This window comes from Odontesthes bonariensis, chromosome 7, assembly GCF_027942865.1.
Source record: "Odontesthes bonariensis isolate fOdoBon6 chromosome 7, fOdoBon6.hap1, whole genome shotgun sequence".
Taxonomy (NCBI): Eukaryota; Metazoa; Chordata; class Actinopteri; order Atheriniformes; family Atherinopsidae; genus Odontesthes; species Odontesthes bonariensis.
Genome location: NC_134512.1, coordinates 26,165,917 through 26,182,798, shown reverse-complemented (window position 1 = coordinate 26,182,798; position 16,882 = coordinate 26,165,917). Strand labels below are relative to the sequence as shown.

General features: G+C 44.2%; 2 protein-coding genes across 3 annotated transcripts; both read right to left on the bottom strand.

The window, feature by feature from the left end:
• Window positions 1–1,238: 1,238 nt before the first annotated feature.
• On the bottom strand, window positions 1,239–5,012 carry tmem168b (transmembrane protein 168b). The gene is made up of 4 exons (XM_075471050.1): window positions 3,519–5,012; window positions 2,460–2,602; window positions 2,070–2,344; window positions 1,239–1,957 (listed from the first exon to the last, which is right to left on the bottom strand). Exons 1-4 carry the CDS (start codon window positions 4,653–4,655, stop codon window positions 1,410–1,412), a joined length of 2,103 nt encoding a protein of 700 aa, XP_075327165.1. The 5' UTR covers window positions 4,656–5,012; the 3' UTR covers window positions 1,239–1,409.
• A 558-nt stretch (window positions 5,013–5,570) lies between these two features.
• On the bottom strand, window positions 5,571–13,225 carry samtor (S-adenosylmethionine sensor upstream of mTORC1). Of its 2 annotated transcripts, none has more exons than XM_075470339.1 (5): window positions 12,847–13,225; window positions 9,309–9,450; window positions 9,041–9,169; window positions 8,746–8,860; window positions 5,571–8,440 (listed from the first exon to the last, which is right to left on the bottom strand). In XM_075470339.1, the coding sequence occupies exons 1-5, from the start codon at window positions 13,004–13,006 to the stop codon at window positions 7,814–7,816; spliced, it is 1,173 nt and encodes a 390-aa protein (XP_075326454.1). In that variant the 5' UTR covers window positions 13,007–13,225; the 3' UTR covers window positions 5,571–7,813. The 2 variants fall into 2 exon arrangements, with proteins under 2 accessions (XP_075326454.1, XP_075326455.1); XM_075470340.1 differs by lacking the exon at window positions 12,847–13,225 and adding an exon at window positions 9,617–11,324.
• Window positions 13,226–16,882: the final 3,657 nt, after the last annotated feature.

The following is a 16,882-nucleotide window of genomic DNA, read 5'->3' as shown; positions in this document are numbered from 1 at the left end:
TTGCATAGTCTAATCCATCCTTAAGATTTCTGGTGGACTTCTAACACGCTAAACTGAGGACAATAAACTTGCATAGCACGGTAGCCCCAGGTATCTACCCGAAGTTAATTTTGAGATGGATATTGCTTCTCGGCTCATGGTGCATTCACCGTTAACTGTCTGCTTCCTGAAGCAGCCGGAGTGAATTCAAAGATCAGAAAACATTCGTACAAACGCAAAGCAGTGCCCATTAAAGCAAGTGGAAAAAGACATGTTCAAAATTAGACAGGAGGAATTATTTCATCAATAGAATAACAGAAACATTAGATCTTGAAAGACCGGCTGCTTAGAAAATATGTCATGCCTGAGAAATTAAAATGTGCCGCAGCCTCTTTGGTTTAAGGTTAAAAAGATCGGGTTGATATTAAAGATAAAAGGCATCGTGTGACTGCATGTAAATTCAAGGTGGAATAAGGTCCAACAGGACAAAGTTCAAATGTGCAAAAATGTGCTCTGTTGCGTCCTAAAACTTTTTTTTTTCTTTCTTTCTTGTCGGGGAGTGAAAATAAGTCCTTCAAGTCAAATCTTAGACATTACCTGAACAAATCTTTCCAAAGAATATGAAAACTGCTATTTAAAAGCTGTATCCGATTAATTTTTAAAGGATAAGACCGGTTTTTTGACATTGGGCCCTTGATTTCACATTATAACATGATGTTCTACTCACCCCTGCTTGTTGTTGGTCATTTGGAGCTGTTCCGAAGATATTCGCGAGGCGTCTGGCTGCTCTCTTGAGATATTTGGCCATGAAACGGTTTCCTATGGGCAAGCTTATACAGGCACAAACTATGCTGTTTATAATTTATTAATTACTGTACACTAGCACTGATAACGTGGAGGTGCGTCGCTTACTTAAAAAAATCCGGGTTACTAATTTTGAATTTTAGCCGAATGAATAAATAGGCAGCAGGTCTGTGGGCTGTCTGTGGCAGTAGCACGACGAGGACGTCAGTAACACCCACTTTACGACAAAAATTCAAAATTACAGTAACCCGGATTTTTTTAAGTAAGCGACGCACCTCCACGTTATCAGTGCTAGTGTAGAGTAATTAATAAATTATAAACAGCATAGTTTGTGCCTGTATAAACTTGCCCATAGGAAACCGTTTCATGGCCGAATATCTCAAGAGAGCAGCCAGACGCCTCTCGAATATCTTCGGAACAGCTCCAAATGTTCAACAACAAGCAGGGGTGAGTAGAACATCATGTTATAATGTGAAATCAAGGGCCCAATGTCAAAAAACCGGTCTTATCCTTTAAGTAACTCTGATTCTGGTTGGTGACCATCCAATAGCTGCCTATTTTATGCGTTAAAAAAATAGTATAAAATAACTATCTTCAATGCATAAAAGTAGCTTCTGCGAGTTCTTCTATGATCTGACCAGTTTGAAGCCCTGCCCAGTATCCAGTATGGCAGGTGGAAACCAGTTGAGTTTGACTCTCCTGAGACATCGCAGGCAGAAGCTGCAGATCCACAGCAAGTTCAGGCTGCCGCACCACAACGCCATCTGGACCACCGGGTAGGTCAGCCGAGGGAAATACAGGCGCCAGTGATCAGTCACGTCACTTCCTGTGGGCAGATGCAGGGTGTAGTCGCTCCAGTGTTTGGAGATGCCGTAGGTGGCAGAAACCGCCCTGCCCCTCTCCGACCACTGGATGTGGCTGTTTGCGTTGCAGTTGTACTCCACCCACTGAGAGGTGAAGTCTCCGAGCTGCGGGGGGTCCTGCAGCTCAACGTCTGTCACTCTGGCCAGCGTTGCTCCCTGCACGGCGGCGTAGAGGCCCTCCGCTTTGCAAACCTCCTTCACCCACGGCACAGAGTTGTCGCAGTCGAGCACCACGATGAGGCGCGAACACAAGCCGCCATTCTTCTCCCTCCACCACTCCAAGATCTGATCCAGACGAAGAACGTCTCCTCCTGATCACGAATGCACAAACCAGCCGATTACAGATCACACATCAAACTTTTAAATCACATTCGAATGAATAACCCAGAATCAAAACAAGATTCAACTTGGCGCCCCTCTCACCTGCCAGCGCCCACTCTCCGGTGCGGTGTGTGTGGCCGCTGTAGAAGATCACGTAAGTGTCGTGGCGAGGCCCGTCCGCCGTGCGCAGCTCCAGGAAGGATTTGATCTTGGCCTGCAGAGCCTCCAGGGTCATCCCGCTCGTGGAGTAGTCGCAGCCGAAATTTTCAATCAGGTGGTGGGCAAAGAAACGCTGCACATTGTTCAGCATGCCTGTAGACCGCCGGTTCAGCTCGTGCACCTGGCCCGGAGGCAGCAGCGTGGGCTGACCATCGGGGCTGAAGGAGGAAAGAGAAACACGGTGTCATAAGGAAGGGGGGCTTTCTCTTTCGCTGTACTGACACTGCCTACTGGAAGGTGTCATTAAAAAGAAGAGTTTGACTTTTGCGCTACCTGCAGTAGTTGGTGGGGATGACCACTGCATAACCCACGCAGGTGCCTCCCAGAGTGTTCCCGAGCTCGTAGAAAAGTCCATGGAACAGAGACTCCAGGGGCAGGATGAGCAGAAACGCGCTCACGAAGATACTGCTGGACGGCTGGCCGAGAACATTCAGAGTCAACGAGATACTAACATGCAAATAAACCTGCTGTGACAAAAATGTGTCTTGAAAGTTGGCAACAAAAGTCAATAATATGCTTCTTTGTAGCTGTAAAAGGCAGAGATGGGGACTCAAGTCGCCTCAAGTTGCTGTTTTGATGACTTGTGACTTGACAAAAAATGAAAGACTTGAGACTCGACTCGGACTTGTTCGTCTTTGTTCGTCATTTGAAGATCCATTCTGACCAGTAAGTCAGGGCTACCCAAATCCGGTCCTCGAGGGCCGACGTCCTGCAGGTTTTGGATGTTTCCCTGCTCCATCACACCTGATTCAGATCGATGCTTCATCAGCTGGTTTAACAACCTTTTGAAGAGCTCCATTTCATCTGAATCAGCTGTGTTGAAGCAGGGAAACATCTGAAACCTGCAGGACGTCGGCCCTCGAGGACCGGATTTGGGTAGCCCGGCTGTAAGTGCTTGTCAAATTAGCTAATATTATCCTGTTAGCCTAGTCGGTAGTTAGCTAACGTTAGCTTGATATGATACGGGGTGGACAGGTTGGACACATTGGCCAATGATGTTTACTGACAGTTACTTATATCTTGTCTTTTCACTTTATTAAGATCAGATTCTGCAGGTAAAATTGCAATAATAAGGTGACTTGACCTATTACAGGACTTGACTTGCCCAAGAAAAAATTACTTGAGACTTGAAAGCTAAGACTTGAGACTTACTTGAGATTGGCACATGTGTGACTTGGTCCCATCTCTGGTAAAAGGGATTTAACTCTTATACTGTACTGTTCAAGGTTGTCAAATCCAAACAGTCACACTCTCCATCTGCCTCGTGATCAATGAGCCCCACTCATACCGCAGCAATAGAAAATGTGAAAGCACAGTCGTGGTTTCCCCTACCTGCCAACACAGAGCAGCAACACCAACCGTGGACACCAGAGTGAAGATCACCAGCCGTTCGGAGATGAGGCAGAAATGCCTCATACCCTTCGAGGCCATAACCTTGTCCAGACTGCTGTCCTCTGGCCCCTGGTACGAGCACAACCTCTGGCAGTCACTGAGCTTGGTGTGGAAACCCCACGCAGTGATGACAAACACCACGTGGCAAATGACCCAGGAGAGCACACACACCACAAAGCCTGGGATCGACAGGTACCACTGGTCCAAGTCTGTTAGTTTCCGCGCAGCCAGGACGACGAAGGCCACTTCCACCACCAAGAGAGGCAGGAGGGACAGACGGCGCCACAGACCCCTCCACATCAGAAAGTGCTGCCAGCGCTCGGTCACAGAGAGGCCGCTGAAGTAGAAATCCAGCAGAGGGTCGCAGATGAGCTGGCTGAAGAAGCAGGAGAGGGCGAACGGGTTGGTGGTAATATCCAGAGACTTGAAGAACAGCTCGCCGCTGATGGCAGCGAAGCAAACCAAGTTGGGAAAAGCGAGGACAGTCTTCATCCGGAGGGCAACCATGACCGTGGCCAACGCCACGACCAGCACCATCACGCTCAGGGACTTTTGGATCAGCAGAGCCGTGCTGGCTGCGGCAAAGCCCGCCAGCTCCAGCCGCTCTGCCGTGGTGAGAATGGCAGGACGGTACCTGGTACATCCGAGCAGCCTCTCCAGGAGCGCCCACAGCGTCCTCAGAGCCACACTGGCCAGCAGCAGATAGTTGGCCACCTGCTCCTTGACGTCGCTCTCCAGGGCGGGTGAGTGAAGGAAACAGAGAAGACCCAGCAAAAAGCCGTACCACAGGTGGAGGAGGCTGAGGCTGACTCGCTCCATGTTGAAGTGGTAATAGAGTATACTCGCTATTCCCAGAACAAACAGAGCTAAGACAAAAATAACGAGAAGAGCGGGCTCCGCCGTGCTCTCCCACCGCGCATAGAGACCCAAACAGAGAGCCACGAGCAGGTTCACACCGGACAGGTAGCCGAGCCACCTGACTGACGACCACATACTAACCTCTCCGTTGACCTCCTCTAGCCGGGTCATTGCTGCGTGGAGGCAGTGACTGACACAGTACCGTAGGAAACGAAACATTTTGATACGAACTGTTTAAAGCAACAACAACAAAAAAAACTTTAAGCAGTTATACTGTATTCTTTGTCCGTCACATTTATAATCCCGCGAGACGCAAACTTCAGTTCAGCTAGCAGACTTGTGAAAAGTAGCTAGCTTAGCTAACACACAGCTCCGCATCTCTGCGCCGGTCACCGCTACCGGTCACAATCTTCACATCTTGAAGGTCGCCGTTCACCTTCATCTGGTGCGCAATATGGTTAAAGGGTTTCACAGAGAACGTCGTGAGAAAAGCTGTCAGAGGTGCGAAAAAAACATCAGTTCAAAAAGTTTGTCAAAACTTCAGTCAGATGACGGCCGCCATGATTTCGCTTTGACTACGGCAGATGACGAGGGTCAATAATGCTTTAAAGGGGCGGAAGCCGAGTCGGTACTTTGGATTCACGTTTTTTCCCTCTCAATTTAAAAAATGTCACCTTAAATGACACGTCAAAATGTGAATAAATTGATTTAAAGGCTCCAAACATTCAACAAAAAACGAGTCCGTGCATTTAATGTACTTTCTAAGAAAAAAAAAACATGGAAACTTTAGCTATCAAACAATAGACAAGGTGGAATTGTTTTCATTAACCAAATTAAATATTACTATTGTATTAAGATTTCGCTGGTGTGAATATTAGCAGACGCTAAACGTGGATAACAAGATCATCGTATGATGAACCTTGAAATCAGGCATAGTTTTAAAACTTAATTTCCCACCCAGATTGTTAATCCCATCAGGATTATTACTCTAAACAATCTAGAAATAGCAGTTTAGTTTGTTTAGTGGATGTTGAACACTTACTTTAAACTAAGCAGGTAAAAAAAAAGAGAAAAACAGAAACATGAAAGTTCATTATGAGGGACAAAATTTTATTTCAAAACAGTTTTTGGGATAGAGAGCTAAGACTACACAGGATTCCATTAAAACTTTAGTCAAAGAAATCTCTGTGGCCTGGGAGTGTTGGCCGAGTTGGCCTGGCACAACCCCTACTTGATGTAGTTCTAGATTTAGAAGGGGACCTGGGGTGCAATATTGTTTTTTTTAAATAGCCATTGTGTCACTGTGGGGTCAGCAGTGCGGATTTTGTGCTTAAAATGAAAGGACAGCACTCCAGGCTGACAGTTCAATTGTCGAGAACACAAACTGCTCTTTCTTAAATCAGCACATCCAAAAAAAAAAAAAAAAAACTTATGTTGTTTGCCAACAAAGTGCCCAGGTGTAATGCATTACGTACCGCCTGGCTAATTTAGAATGAAAGTAAAAGGCTGATCAGTCAGTTTTTGCTGGTCACAACACCTTTATAAAAACCATACGTTGTACATACAGCCATGTTCAGAATATTCCAAAGTAAACGCACAAACACAAATCTTACATTTACATTCATTTATAAAACGAGAAATGCAACCATTCTATAAGCACACATTGTTCTGCATTATTGAAGATGATAGTGACGAATCATGCAAACTGCCAAAAAGAAACACTGGAAGACAAATCACAAAACACATTCTTTCAAAGCCTGAATATTGTGTGGTACTGCGATTGTTTTTTTTGGATATTTTTTATCTGTATTTTCTGCATTAGCTGAAACTGATATGAAAATGGAAAAACAAAACACACAGCAACACACCAGCCACAAAATGTTTTCCCAGGTCCCTCGACGCGATAAAGGAGAACTGGACAGTTTTTGTGCGGTTTGGCCCAAGAAGATCGATACCGGCTTATTAAAAATGGTATGACCGCTTTTCATCCAGGGGCAAAATAAATATGAGCAAGGCACCTTTATACTGAACGGTATTGTTTTGTGGGCCCTTCACCGGCATTCTGAGACATCCTTTGGAATCAGGTGACCCGGACAAAAAAAAAAAAAAAAAAAAAACGAACATCAACACAAGTTCGTTCCTTCATTCACACTCACAGACCAACCACGCCAACATTTCACCAGCTATATTTTTAGCTAAAAAACAAACAAACTACCCCATGTGTCCTCAGATCTGTCCTCGCTTTTCACCGGTTAAATTTGTGCAAATCCCATCAGTCGCGGGGGAAACTTCAGACACTGGGGTCAGACTCGGGCCTGGGACTGTATTTTCTCAGAGTTATAAGAGACAAGTGCGATCAAGCACATTTATTGTGCCACTGACTTGCAACGTTGCACGATGCATCTTTTTCAAAGGTACTAAAAAAAAAAAGAGAAAACTATTGGAACTCTAACAGTTTTTGTTATCGGCAAGGACGATGAGAAGAGCTTAAAAAGATACCTATTTTGCACTCGTACCGCGTCACACGACAGGTAAACAGTTACATTTTCACATTAGTAAACCTAATAACACTCCTACTGTATGGTTCTGATTAAAATGCTACAAATACCACTTTATTGTAAAAGATACAATCCGAATCATTCGGAGGATGTCGAGTTAAAACGGCGTTGCCACACTTTACGCTGGACAACGCCACTGTTTGACTAAGAATATATAGATATATATTTATATATTCAAAAACAATCAACATTTTTTTTTTTTTTTGGTCGTCTTCGTCTTGGAAAACTAAATGCACATGAAGAATTTTCAGAAAGTCTAGCTGCATGAATGTTACAGAAGAAGCAAGCGTACCAGTCAAATCATTCCATCTCAGTCTCTCCAGTGCAATTTAAACTCTCGCCAGACTGCTTGTTGTTGCTGTATTTGGCTTTTGTACTGAGCAGCCAGCGACACTAGCTTATTCAAACAGAGACCGAGTGCAGAATGTAGACGAGCTGACTTGTAATTATTGAGAGCCGGGATTGGGAGATCGGGGGTTTAAAAAACACGGAGCGGGGGAGTTCTGGACATCTGAAGGGCATTCGCATTCCAACTCTTAAAAAAAGTTCTAGCGATTTATCAAAATATATCCATCTTAGTATGTGTGTGCGTGTGTGTGCGTGCGTGTGAACTCTGCAGAGTGTGGATATGACAAAATAATCTGTAAACTTCTCTTTCACACTGTGCAAACTGCATTATTTTTTTTCTTTGAGAGGAGGGGGAGAAGAGGGAGAAGAATGCAGCAGGTTAAAAATTTGGCAGCGCAGCAGCAGAAGGGGGAGGAGACAGTTGGGTAGAGAAAAGGCTGGGGGGGGGGGGTTTATGGGTGCTGGTTTAGCCTAACTCTGAAGCAGAATGGGATCCTCTAGCTCATGAAAGCCAGGCACGGAGCCGCTCTGGCTCTCCCCAGAATCTGAATCGTATGGGGTGTCCGGTAGCTCCGTGAAGCCCCAAGCCAGCTGGTCATCTTCGAACTCGGAGCGCACCTGCGCCTGCATGTCAGCATAGTCTTCCTCCTCGTTCGAGTCCTGAGGGATGTAGAGCATCTCGGGATAGTTACACGACACCAGATCGCTGGTGGTGGCCAGAGACACCTTGCGGAAGGCGATGAGATGCATGTGGGAATACTTGACATATTTGTAGCGCTTGAAGCCCAGCGACTCCACCGCCACCCGCCAGCTGCGCATCATCAGGGCGTGGCGGTTTTGGTGGGAGGAGTCGGGCGTGATGATGAGCAGGAGGCCGTGCAGCTCCAGCAGCTCGTGGGCCTTCTTGCAGCAGATCCAACGCTGGTATGGCGAGGGAAAGTAGGAGAGGAGCAGAGAGAAGACCACCACGTGGAACAGCTGAGCCGGCAGAGCGTCGATGGGGTTGTGGAGCTGGCGGAGGAAGGCATCTACTGCGTCGCCTGCCAGCTGGAGCGGCTGCTGGAGCTGAAGATTGAGAAAGTCGCACTTGTACACGCTCTGAAAAGGTGATTAAATCACAACAAATTCAGATGAGCGCTACTGAACCCTTAACTGCCGTCACTGCATTCATTTGGTTTCAGAAACTTGCTGCTGCAGAACGCAGAATTTGCTTTGTTTTTGCACACAGATCGTCTAACCAAGACACTGACAGCCATATGAGTCATTTCTGGTGTCGTTTGGGCTTCGTGTTGCAAGCACTCAGCACCCAGGCAGGAAATATCATGCATCTTATTCGCATAAACAAGGAACAGAAAAAAAAAACAAAAAAACACATTGTCAGCACAACGAAGGAGCACTCGTACCTCCACTGCAGGCACTATGTCAATACCAACTGTGAGGAACTCATCAAACTTCAAGAAAGGGTTGAAGCAGCTTCCCACATCGAGAAGGCGGATTTTTCCCAGCTGTGCGATCGAACTGTTACAGAAACCACGAGAAACATCACAGTGAGGAGCTTACTGTTAAACCAGGGCAAAAACGATATGGACTTGCTTTAGCGAGCTTATATTCTAATAACAAGTACATTTAAAAACATTTTTAACATTGACAGAGTGTTTATCATTTATGAGGAACATAGAGACAAAAAAAAAAACCCACCTGGGGATGGTGCTGTGTGCTTGGGCACTTACAGATCCTGCAGTCAGACCCATGGCTAGAGTGGCACTTTTCTCATCTTTTTCTAACATTCTTTTCATTCCACCATCCAAGAAATACTCTTGACAGACGCTGAGGAAGTGGAATCAACACATTAATCAAACCTTACTGGTAAACAAACTAGAATAGAGTCAGAAGCACATCCGGCGGGTTCTGATTTTGTCAGATTTAAAATCAAAGTTGTTTTGAGGAGGCGTGAAGCCGGCTGCACCTGCGACACCATTCGATGCGGCCTTCCCCTTCGCACTTTTTGGTCCAGTGGCTGTCGGCAAGATTCTTCATGGCGAGGGCGTACTCGCTCAGCGTCTGCTCATCCTCGCAGTGCTCGCGCCAGATCTTGTCAAAGTCGCCCACTGAGAAAAAGAAAACTACAATCAGGGCAGAGCTGACAAAAAAAAAAAAAAGTTAATCGCAGACTTAACAACTTGGAGGACCTCAGACTTTATCAGGAAGCTTAAGCCACTTAACATCATGCTGAAATCTTCATTTAGTCTGGAAACTCTTTCATTCTCAACCTACTTGCCAGCTTTGGTTGTCCGCTTCAGCGTCAAAACATGATTAAACTTCTTCGAAAACCTGCTTCCTGAAAAGTTCCCACGTTTCTGCCAACACAGAGGCAGCACTGTTCCCAGAAAAATCCACCTTGTGTGTCCACCCCGCAGAGAAAATAATGTTCACAAAACTTCCCATCAATGCAATCTTCAGCGCTGCTCATAAGCCTGTGGCATAAGCAAACAAGGCTGATGGGGGAGAAATCCCATGACCAGAAGGAAAAACTCTATCTGATTTGCAGAAATGAAAGGACAACAAGAGGAGTGGTGGTGGTAAACAAGCAGTGCTCTGAAAGCATGACCGCTGTGATTCAATGCCAAGCCTTCCCGATCATGCTTTACTTATTAACCAATCATGAGGTCCGCTCCGGGAGGACCTCTCTCAGCCGTTCTAGTTGGCCAAAACAACTGGTCTCTCTTGTGCCGAACATTTTCTGATTGAATGGGATTTATTTGGCAGATAAAGACAATCCGAGCTTATTTTAAAAACACTCTGGTGTTCGTGTAGGGATTTAAAAGGGTGGGAAAAGTTGGGCAGATCGCACAAAACCAACAGCGAAACCAGACCTCTGTGTGCGTTAGTTATCGTGCGACAGTGGAGAATGTGGCCACATTTACCAACTCAGTCAGGCATTCATGCGAGACGTAACCAAATTAAACAAGAAAACGGAAACGAATCCTGTCTTGCTGACAATCTGATACAGTTACAAAATCACCCAGAAGCTTACAGTTATCTTCTAAAAGATAAAAACTTTTGCCTGGCTTTTTGCATCTCCCACTCACACGCTCCCCAGCGGGGCTGCGCATTTACTCAGGAGGATAAAAGGGAGTTAGTAAAACAGTGGTGCACGCAGGTAGTAGGGCACGGCTTTCCGCCCGGGCAGCTTTAAACAAGAATCTTCAAGCGAGAGTTCAGACGTGAATCAAGGCCCTGGGTCAGCGCTGTAAAGAGAAATGTGGCTTCTCTTCACCGACCAGTGAGGATGTTGAACGCTCCGACGCCACCGACATGCGAAAAAGGGTTTTTCCACAGTTCCCATTTGGTCGTTACCACGTCGGAGGTTTTTTTTCCTCAGGAAACACAGTTAAAGCAACATTCAGGGGTTTTCTTCCTATTATCCTCCCTAAAAGAGACCATTTCTAATGAGGAATTCATCGAGCGTTAGATGGATCACCTGAAGGTCCAGACGCATCTCTCATTACTGGAACTTTACTTTCAGAGACTGTACATCCTCCGATAGTTTGTTTTAGGCCTGACACTTCTTCTTTTGTCCAGCCAAGTTAAGATGAGTCACCCTGCCAGTGGAAAAATAGAATTTGATGTCTGTCAAACTGTGCAACTCATAAAAACGGGGGGGTTCTTGTGACAGTCTGGGTGTAAAAAAAGTTTGTTGCCAAGTTGTCTTGTGTGTAGAAATGACACTGGTTCACCCCTTGAGTTTGGTGTCTTTTTAATATTATGATGTAATGATTCATAGGTCAGTGTCATGTGGCTTAAAGGTGGGGTAGGGGATCTTTTTCTGGAACATTTTTTTACATATTGCTTGAAATACTCTTCACACCCCCATTGCAACCAATTAATTAAAAGTTTTGACACAAATATGAAAAGTTTTAGTGGCCTCTAGAACGTACAATCTAGGAAAAACAGTATCCAATCATTGTGAACGGACCGTTCACAATGATTGGATACTGATGCCGTCTATCAAACTGCAATCTGCTCCTCCCTCCCCCTCCTCCCCCCTGTGCGCGTACCCTGCTCCGTGAATGTCCAGAAGCTTGGCAGGAAGCTAAACTAGAGCCAGCTTGGCTAGCACCTAGCATTATTAAACGTATAGTTAGCATAAACTAAATACTAAATACGGCAACGATCGATGCTTGGTGTCAGAACAGCGCTCGTGCACCTTCGTGCTCGTTCATGTACTCTAGAGGCGTGCCTTCGGGGGGAAAGTGAAGAAAAGGGTTGGGACTTTTTACCTGTGTATTTTCAAAATGCAGCTTCGCTGGACTCAAAATCCAGGATCTCCTACCCTACCTTTAACAAACAAATGCGTTCCTCTGAAAAAGCCAGGGTACAACGACTGAAAACGAGTGGAAAAGCAGCCAGTGTCCAAAGGAAACCTTTCAAAGGCCTTCAGAAAGCCTGGCGCACTATTGCTCAAGGCCTCTTTAAAAGATTTCAAGGAGGTGTGGCTGGTTGGAGGCAAAATATAATAAAAACGAGGGGTGGCTCTGTAATCTATCCATTTAACATATCTGATTGTACCTGCCCATTGAGGCCAGCGTTTTAAAACAGTGAGAAGGTGAAATAACAGACTTTCAGAATTTCTGCATGAGGGCAAGTTACCCTGAATAAAATGCAATTCAATCAATATCAATCGTGGCACCTCACCCATCCTGTCCTGGCAGCATATCATTCACCATCTTTGGACAACATCCTGGCAAAAGTTCAGACTCGACCGCTTGTGTCTCAATCCTGTGCAAAGGGCCAGCCTCTGCCTCAGCTTACCATGACTCACCATGCATCATATCCGACCCCGCAGGTTAACATGTCATCAATTTCTGATACGAGGTCAATTCACAGATGTTAGGGGCAAAGTGTCATTATAGGAATAAATTGCACCAGTGGATCTTTGAGGCCCTCTGTTATAAAATTACAGAACGCAGGTGTGTCGATGTACTTATTCAGCTCAGATTGGCAGCATTACACAACATTAGTAAAAGTGATCTGGTTGTAAAAGTTGAGATGAGTGTTTGCTCTCAACACACACTTATCTCTTACTGGCAATAGAAAGTCATTCACTGTCAACAGAGAAGTTACTTCAATGTCTCTCATTAGTAACCTATTAAAGTCTGTGATGGCTGATAGATAAAAACGTGTTATCAAAGACTTGCATACGCAAACATTAACAACAATTTCAATGCATGTAACGTTAGAGCGCTTTAAAGGCCCTGCATGCCCAAAGCAGCCCTCGCTGCTGTCGATTGCAGTCTGCTCCCATAACAGCTAACCAACCTAAAAACAAGACCGTTAGCTTGCAGTGGCAACAACACTGAGCACATTAACTTCCCTTTACAGGTGTGTTTCTGGAGGAGAATTTTGCAGGCATTGTTAATTCAGTATTTTCAAGCTAACGTCAAGGATTAGCCAGTGGGTTTCAGGGCCATAGAGACACAGAGGAACCCAAAGAGGCTACTTACCCTCTCTGTATTTCCTGCGCAGTTTCCTGTGGACGTTTTTGACGACCCCCGACAGCACGTCCTGCTCCTTTTTGCACGGCACTTCACTGGGAATCGACACACAGAACATCTCCAGGAGGTTTTCCGTCTCTCCTGTCTCGACATTGTCCCTGGGGTTCATTGCTCCGCACCACCGACGCAGCCAGCCGCTTCCCCTTTTCCAACCTGCAACCCGACCGGCAAACCAGCCTACCGGCCAACAACACGCAACTCGATTGGCTGGTGTTGGCAGCTATGCCATAGAACCGCCTCCCGTCCAATCACAGGCGTAGCACCGTGCTCCAGTCTGAGTGCGTGACTAAACACATTCACGCTACCAACCAGCAGCTGGGGTTTCTACTTGCAATATAGTCAAGTTCTAAAACATGTCCAGACAAGTGTTTTATAGAACCTACAATGGTTTGGCATGATTTCAACGACACTGTATATTCCCTCTGCCCCTGCGAGTGATATAATCTGCTATGGTCAAGCAAAGAGATGCCCCCAAAATTGTTCATATTTCCTAAGAGATTTACTTCTGAATCTACTGTAAAAAAAAAAAAAAAAAAACAGAATCTACTGCAAATAGAGTTCTTTAAGGCCTAACATGCCTTTTTTTTTTTTAGACTTTTGACGAAAAAGGTTTGGCAGTGCAATAGGGAATAGATTGAGATTATAATATAGACATTTTCGACAGAATCCAGTCAGATACTGGTGACACTTGCATGGGTGTGCATTAATCACACCAAATTTGGTTGTATAGTGCCACCCAATGGTGCCAGGGTTAATTTCCCCTCTGTAGACACACTAACAAATGCTTATTTTCACTGAATTTTTTTTCATATTTTACAAAAGTCTTGAGGGTAAATCACTCCATAAAACCTGCTGCTGATGATTTTTAACCCAGTTCTTATGTCATTAAGCGTACTTTTGCTTTTTCTAACTGTTTCCTCTCCTTAAGAATGGCTTCTGGACAACCACCCGATGGAAACCATTTCTGATGAGTCTTCAGTGAACAGTCGATGGATCGAGAGCTACACACATCTCAGCTCCCGTGTCAGGATTTTTTTTCGTTTCTTAAGGACATCACTTTGAGATACTTTTCTTTTGTCCTCCACTTGTCCAGTTTCCTCATATATTTTAGGGATACACTGCACACCATGCTGACATATTCCATTTTTAACGGATGCTTCTTTGGGAATCACCTTGTTGGAGCAAAATCTTATTTGATTTTTGTTAAACTGCGTTGTCTTTGACATTCCACAAGGCTGTGAGTGAAGAAAAAGGAACAAATTATGTATCTTCGCCACAGGCTGCTAACAACAAAATCCCTGAAGATACCATTTAAATTCGCTCTGTTTCGAAATTCTCGGAGTTATTTGTAGACGCAACAATTACGCTGGAATGTTTCATAGGTGAGTGTTAAGTGACCTAACAAATTGTCAGGTACAAAAACTTGACTGAAAATAAGTGAAAAAGCATCCAGTGTTCAAAGAAAAAACTTTGAAAAACTTTCCGAAAGTCTGAAGAAGTATTGCTCCAGACCAATTTAAGAGGTTACCAGGAAGTCTGTCTCCTTGGAAGCAAAGTATAAAGATGTCAGGGGTGGCTTAAGATGCAGCACTGTTGCCTGACAGTGTTGACGCCTCTGAACTGTGACATTTGTCAAATAGATTGACAGAGTTGATCTTATAGGGGTTGAGTTCTTGGAACAGAGCCACTATTTTCTGTCCTGATTCAAAGTAAAGTTTGTGTAAAGCAAGCACAACCGTAGTCGTGTTTACAGCTGCCGTTCAGACTGTAGTTATAAATTGTTTTAAACCCCTTGACAGTTTGAAAGTATTCCTCTCTCCCAAAATAACACCCAGCTCACGATGGGTGCTGGGTTGTTTATTTAGCTGCAGATATGCTACGTATTGTTTTAATTCTATCCATGAATTTTCTTTTGCTCATAAAGAAAGTATCTCCTCCAGATTGCGTGGCTCAGACTATATGTAATTGATTTTCCAGTTTAGTATGTCATCACATTAACATAAATATGCTTTTATAAACTTGTGCTATTTTGAACAACTACATGTCTCTGAAATACATTCTGTTGTCTGGACTCGATATATTACTTCTCTCCAGTAATAACTCCTTTATTAAGAGGTCAGATGTCTGTCAGTGTGGATGTGAAGACAGTTTTCTGGCTGCCGTCCGAGGTGTTAAACATTGTAGTCAATGCAACAGGTGCAGGGTTCAGCCAACATGCTCTGATGAGTCCTAGCCAAAATAAAATCCACCCTCACAGCTGATAAATAATTATTATTCCTCTGGTGAGTTCTGTAGTAAAAGCAACACCTGGAATGAATAACAGGGTTATTGCAACATGTTTCAAAAGAAAGAGAACCACATAAATATGCTGACCAAAGGTATTTGTTTCTAAATATCAGATCAGATGAGTATTAAACACACATGCGTCACTAGTCTCCAGTTTGACATGAACTGTTTGTGAGGGGTATAATTTGAATTTCAACAAGTGCATATTATTCATTGCACAGACAGATATATCCCTCTGTATGTCTTAGAGAGAAATCCTAACAGTGGATGGCCCTGAAAGTCTTGCAGGCGGCTTCCTGACTGCAGCTGTGTTAAGCTCAAACAGCTAAAAGCCTCAATCAAAAATAGAGGGCAGGAGCTATTTCATGATATGTCCTCACCCTCATTTGTACTAAGACAAAACCACTCTGGGTTGTGGTTGAGCATTTGTCATAGAATGACCAGTTTCCCAGTTAAACTGTTGAGGACGGCTGAAGTATTTGAGAAACAGACACAGACTCCTCTCAAGATTTCTCTGCTATTCATACCAGCTGCACATTGGAAAGAAGTCTTGCATTCCTTTCGGGAGACAGATAAGAAGCTGAGCCAGTAGAGGGATAATCCAAACTATTTCCCTCAAACAGCTCTTCTTTCAGCGGGAGTTGTTCTTGTGTAGGAACTGATTGTAAAACCCTGGATTTGTCACCTAAACAGTAAGAAAAGAACATTTTAATTCTTCTCTGGGTCAGCTTGATGCCAAACATATTTTCAAACTGATAACCGCTGATAACAACGTACTTGATTTGATCAGAATGCAGCCTGAGGTGAATAATAGAAAAAAAGAGCATTTCTACATACCAGGAAGCCTTACCCACACAGCAGGTCACTCTGTGTGTTCCTGCAAAGTTTCAGCATATGACCACAGATCAGTGGCATACCACTGAAAACACGCACCTTTCTTTTCTCATTCACAAACAACCTGTACTGACCTGCAGAGTCAAGTTCATCCAGTTTTTGCTGATCCTTTGCCAGATTTCAGGAAGACATTTGGAAACAAAATATAAAATTGGCTTAAATGCAGTCAAAATGTTTGCAATCAACAGCTTCTGTTTTTCCATCAGACTCATTTAACTTGTTATTTTGCAGTTCAGTATATGCAACACCGTGTCATATAAAGTAGTGGTAGCAATGCAACACTGTAAATCCATTCTCAGTATGCAGATTATGCAGGAGTCCATGTCGTGTTAAGGCCTGTTATTTGATTAGAATCAGCGATGCACTGATGTGTAAGCATCATTTTGATGTCGAAGCTACTTTACATTCTGTTAGGCAGGTATTTCATGGATATATAGACGTTATAATGTATTTGTTGATTATGTTTTCTAATCATGATTTCAGTCTGAGCTTCTAACAAATGGCGGCTTGGCTCACCCTTGTGGACAGGCTGAATGAAGTCGTTTCAGACAACTCCCACCAGGAGGAGGCCTTGGGGCATACCCAGGATTCGATGGCGAGATTCTGGGCTGCATGTTGACTGTTGCCCCTCTTGACCCGGTTCCCAGAGAGTCAGAAAATGGATGGATGGATTTTAATCTGAAGAGTAACTAGTAACTAAAGATGAAGAATAATTGCAACATAATTAAGTAAAAAAATTACAATTAAAAGTACAAAGTAAGAAAAAAAAAACCTACTTGAGGTACAAGTATCTGTAAATTGTCCC

What these genes read in the sequence shown, in the direction of transcription:
- tmem168b (XM_075471050.1), bottom strand. Translation starts at nt 4,655, where the DNA reads ATGTTTCGTTTCCTACGGTACTGTGTCAGTCACTGCCTCCACGCAGCA. An exon ending in TTGCTGCTCTGTGTTGGCAG is followed by an intron (nt 2,603 to 3,518) that starts GTAGGGGAAACC and finishes GTTCTCGGCCAG; the next exon opens with CCGTCCAGCAGTATCTTCGT. An exon ending in ATCCCCACCAACTACTGCAG is followed by an intron (nt 2,345 to 2,459) that starts GTAGCGCAAAAG and finishes TTCCTCCTTCAG; the next exon opens with CCCCGATGGTCAGCCCACGC.
- samtor (XM_075470339.1), bottom strand. Translation starts at nt 13,006, where the DNA reads ATGAACCCCAGGGACAATGTCGAGACAGGAGAGACGGAAAACCTCCTG. An exon ending in GCGCAGGAAATACAGAGAGG is followed by an intron (nt 9,451 to 12,846) that starts GTAAGTAGCCTC and finishes TCTTTTTCTCAG; the next exon opens with TGGGCGACTTTGACAAGATC. An exon ending in CGCATCGAATGGTGTCGCAG is followed by an intron (nt 9,170 to 9,308) that starts GTGCAGCCGGCT and finishes CCACTTCCTCAG; the next exon opens with CGTCTGTCAAGAGTATTTCT.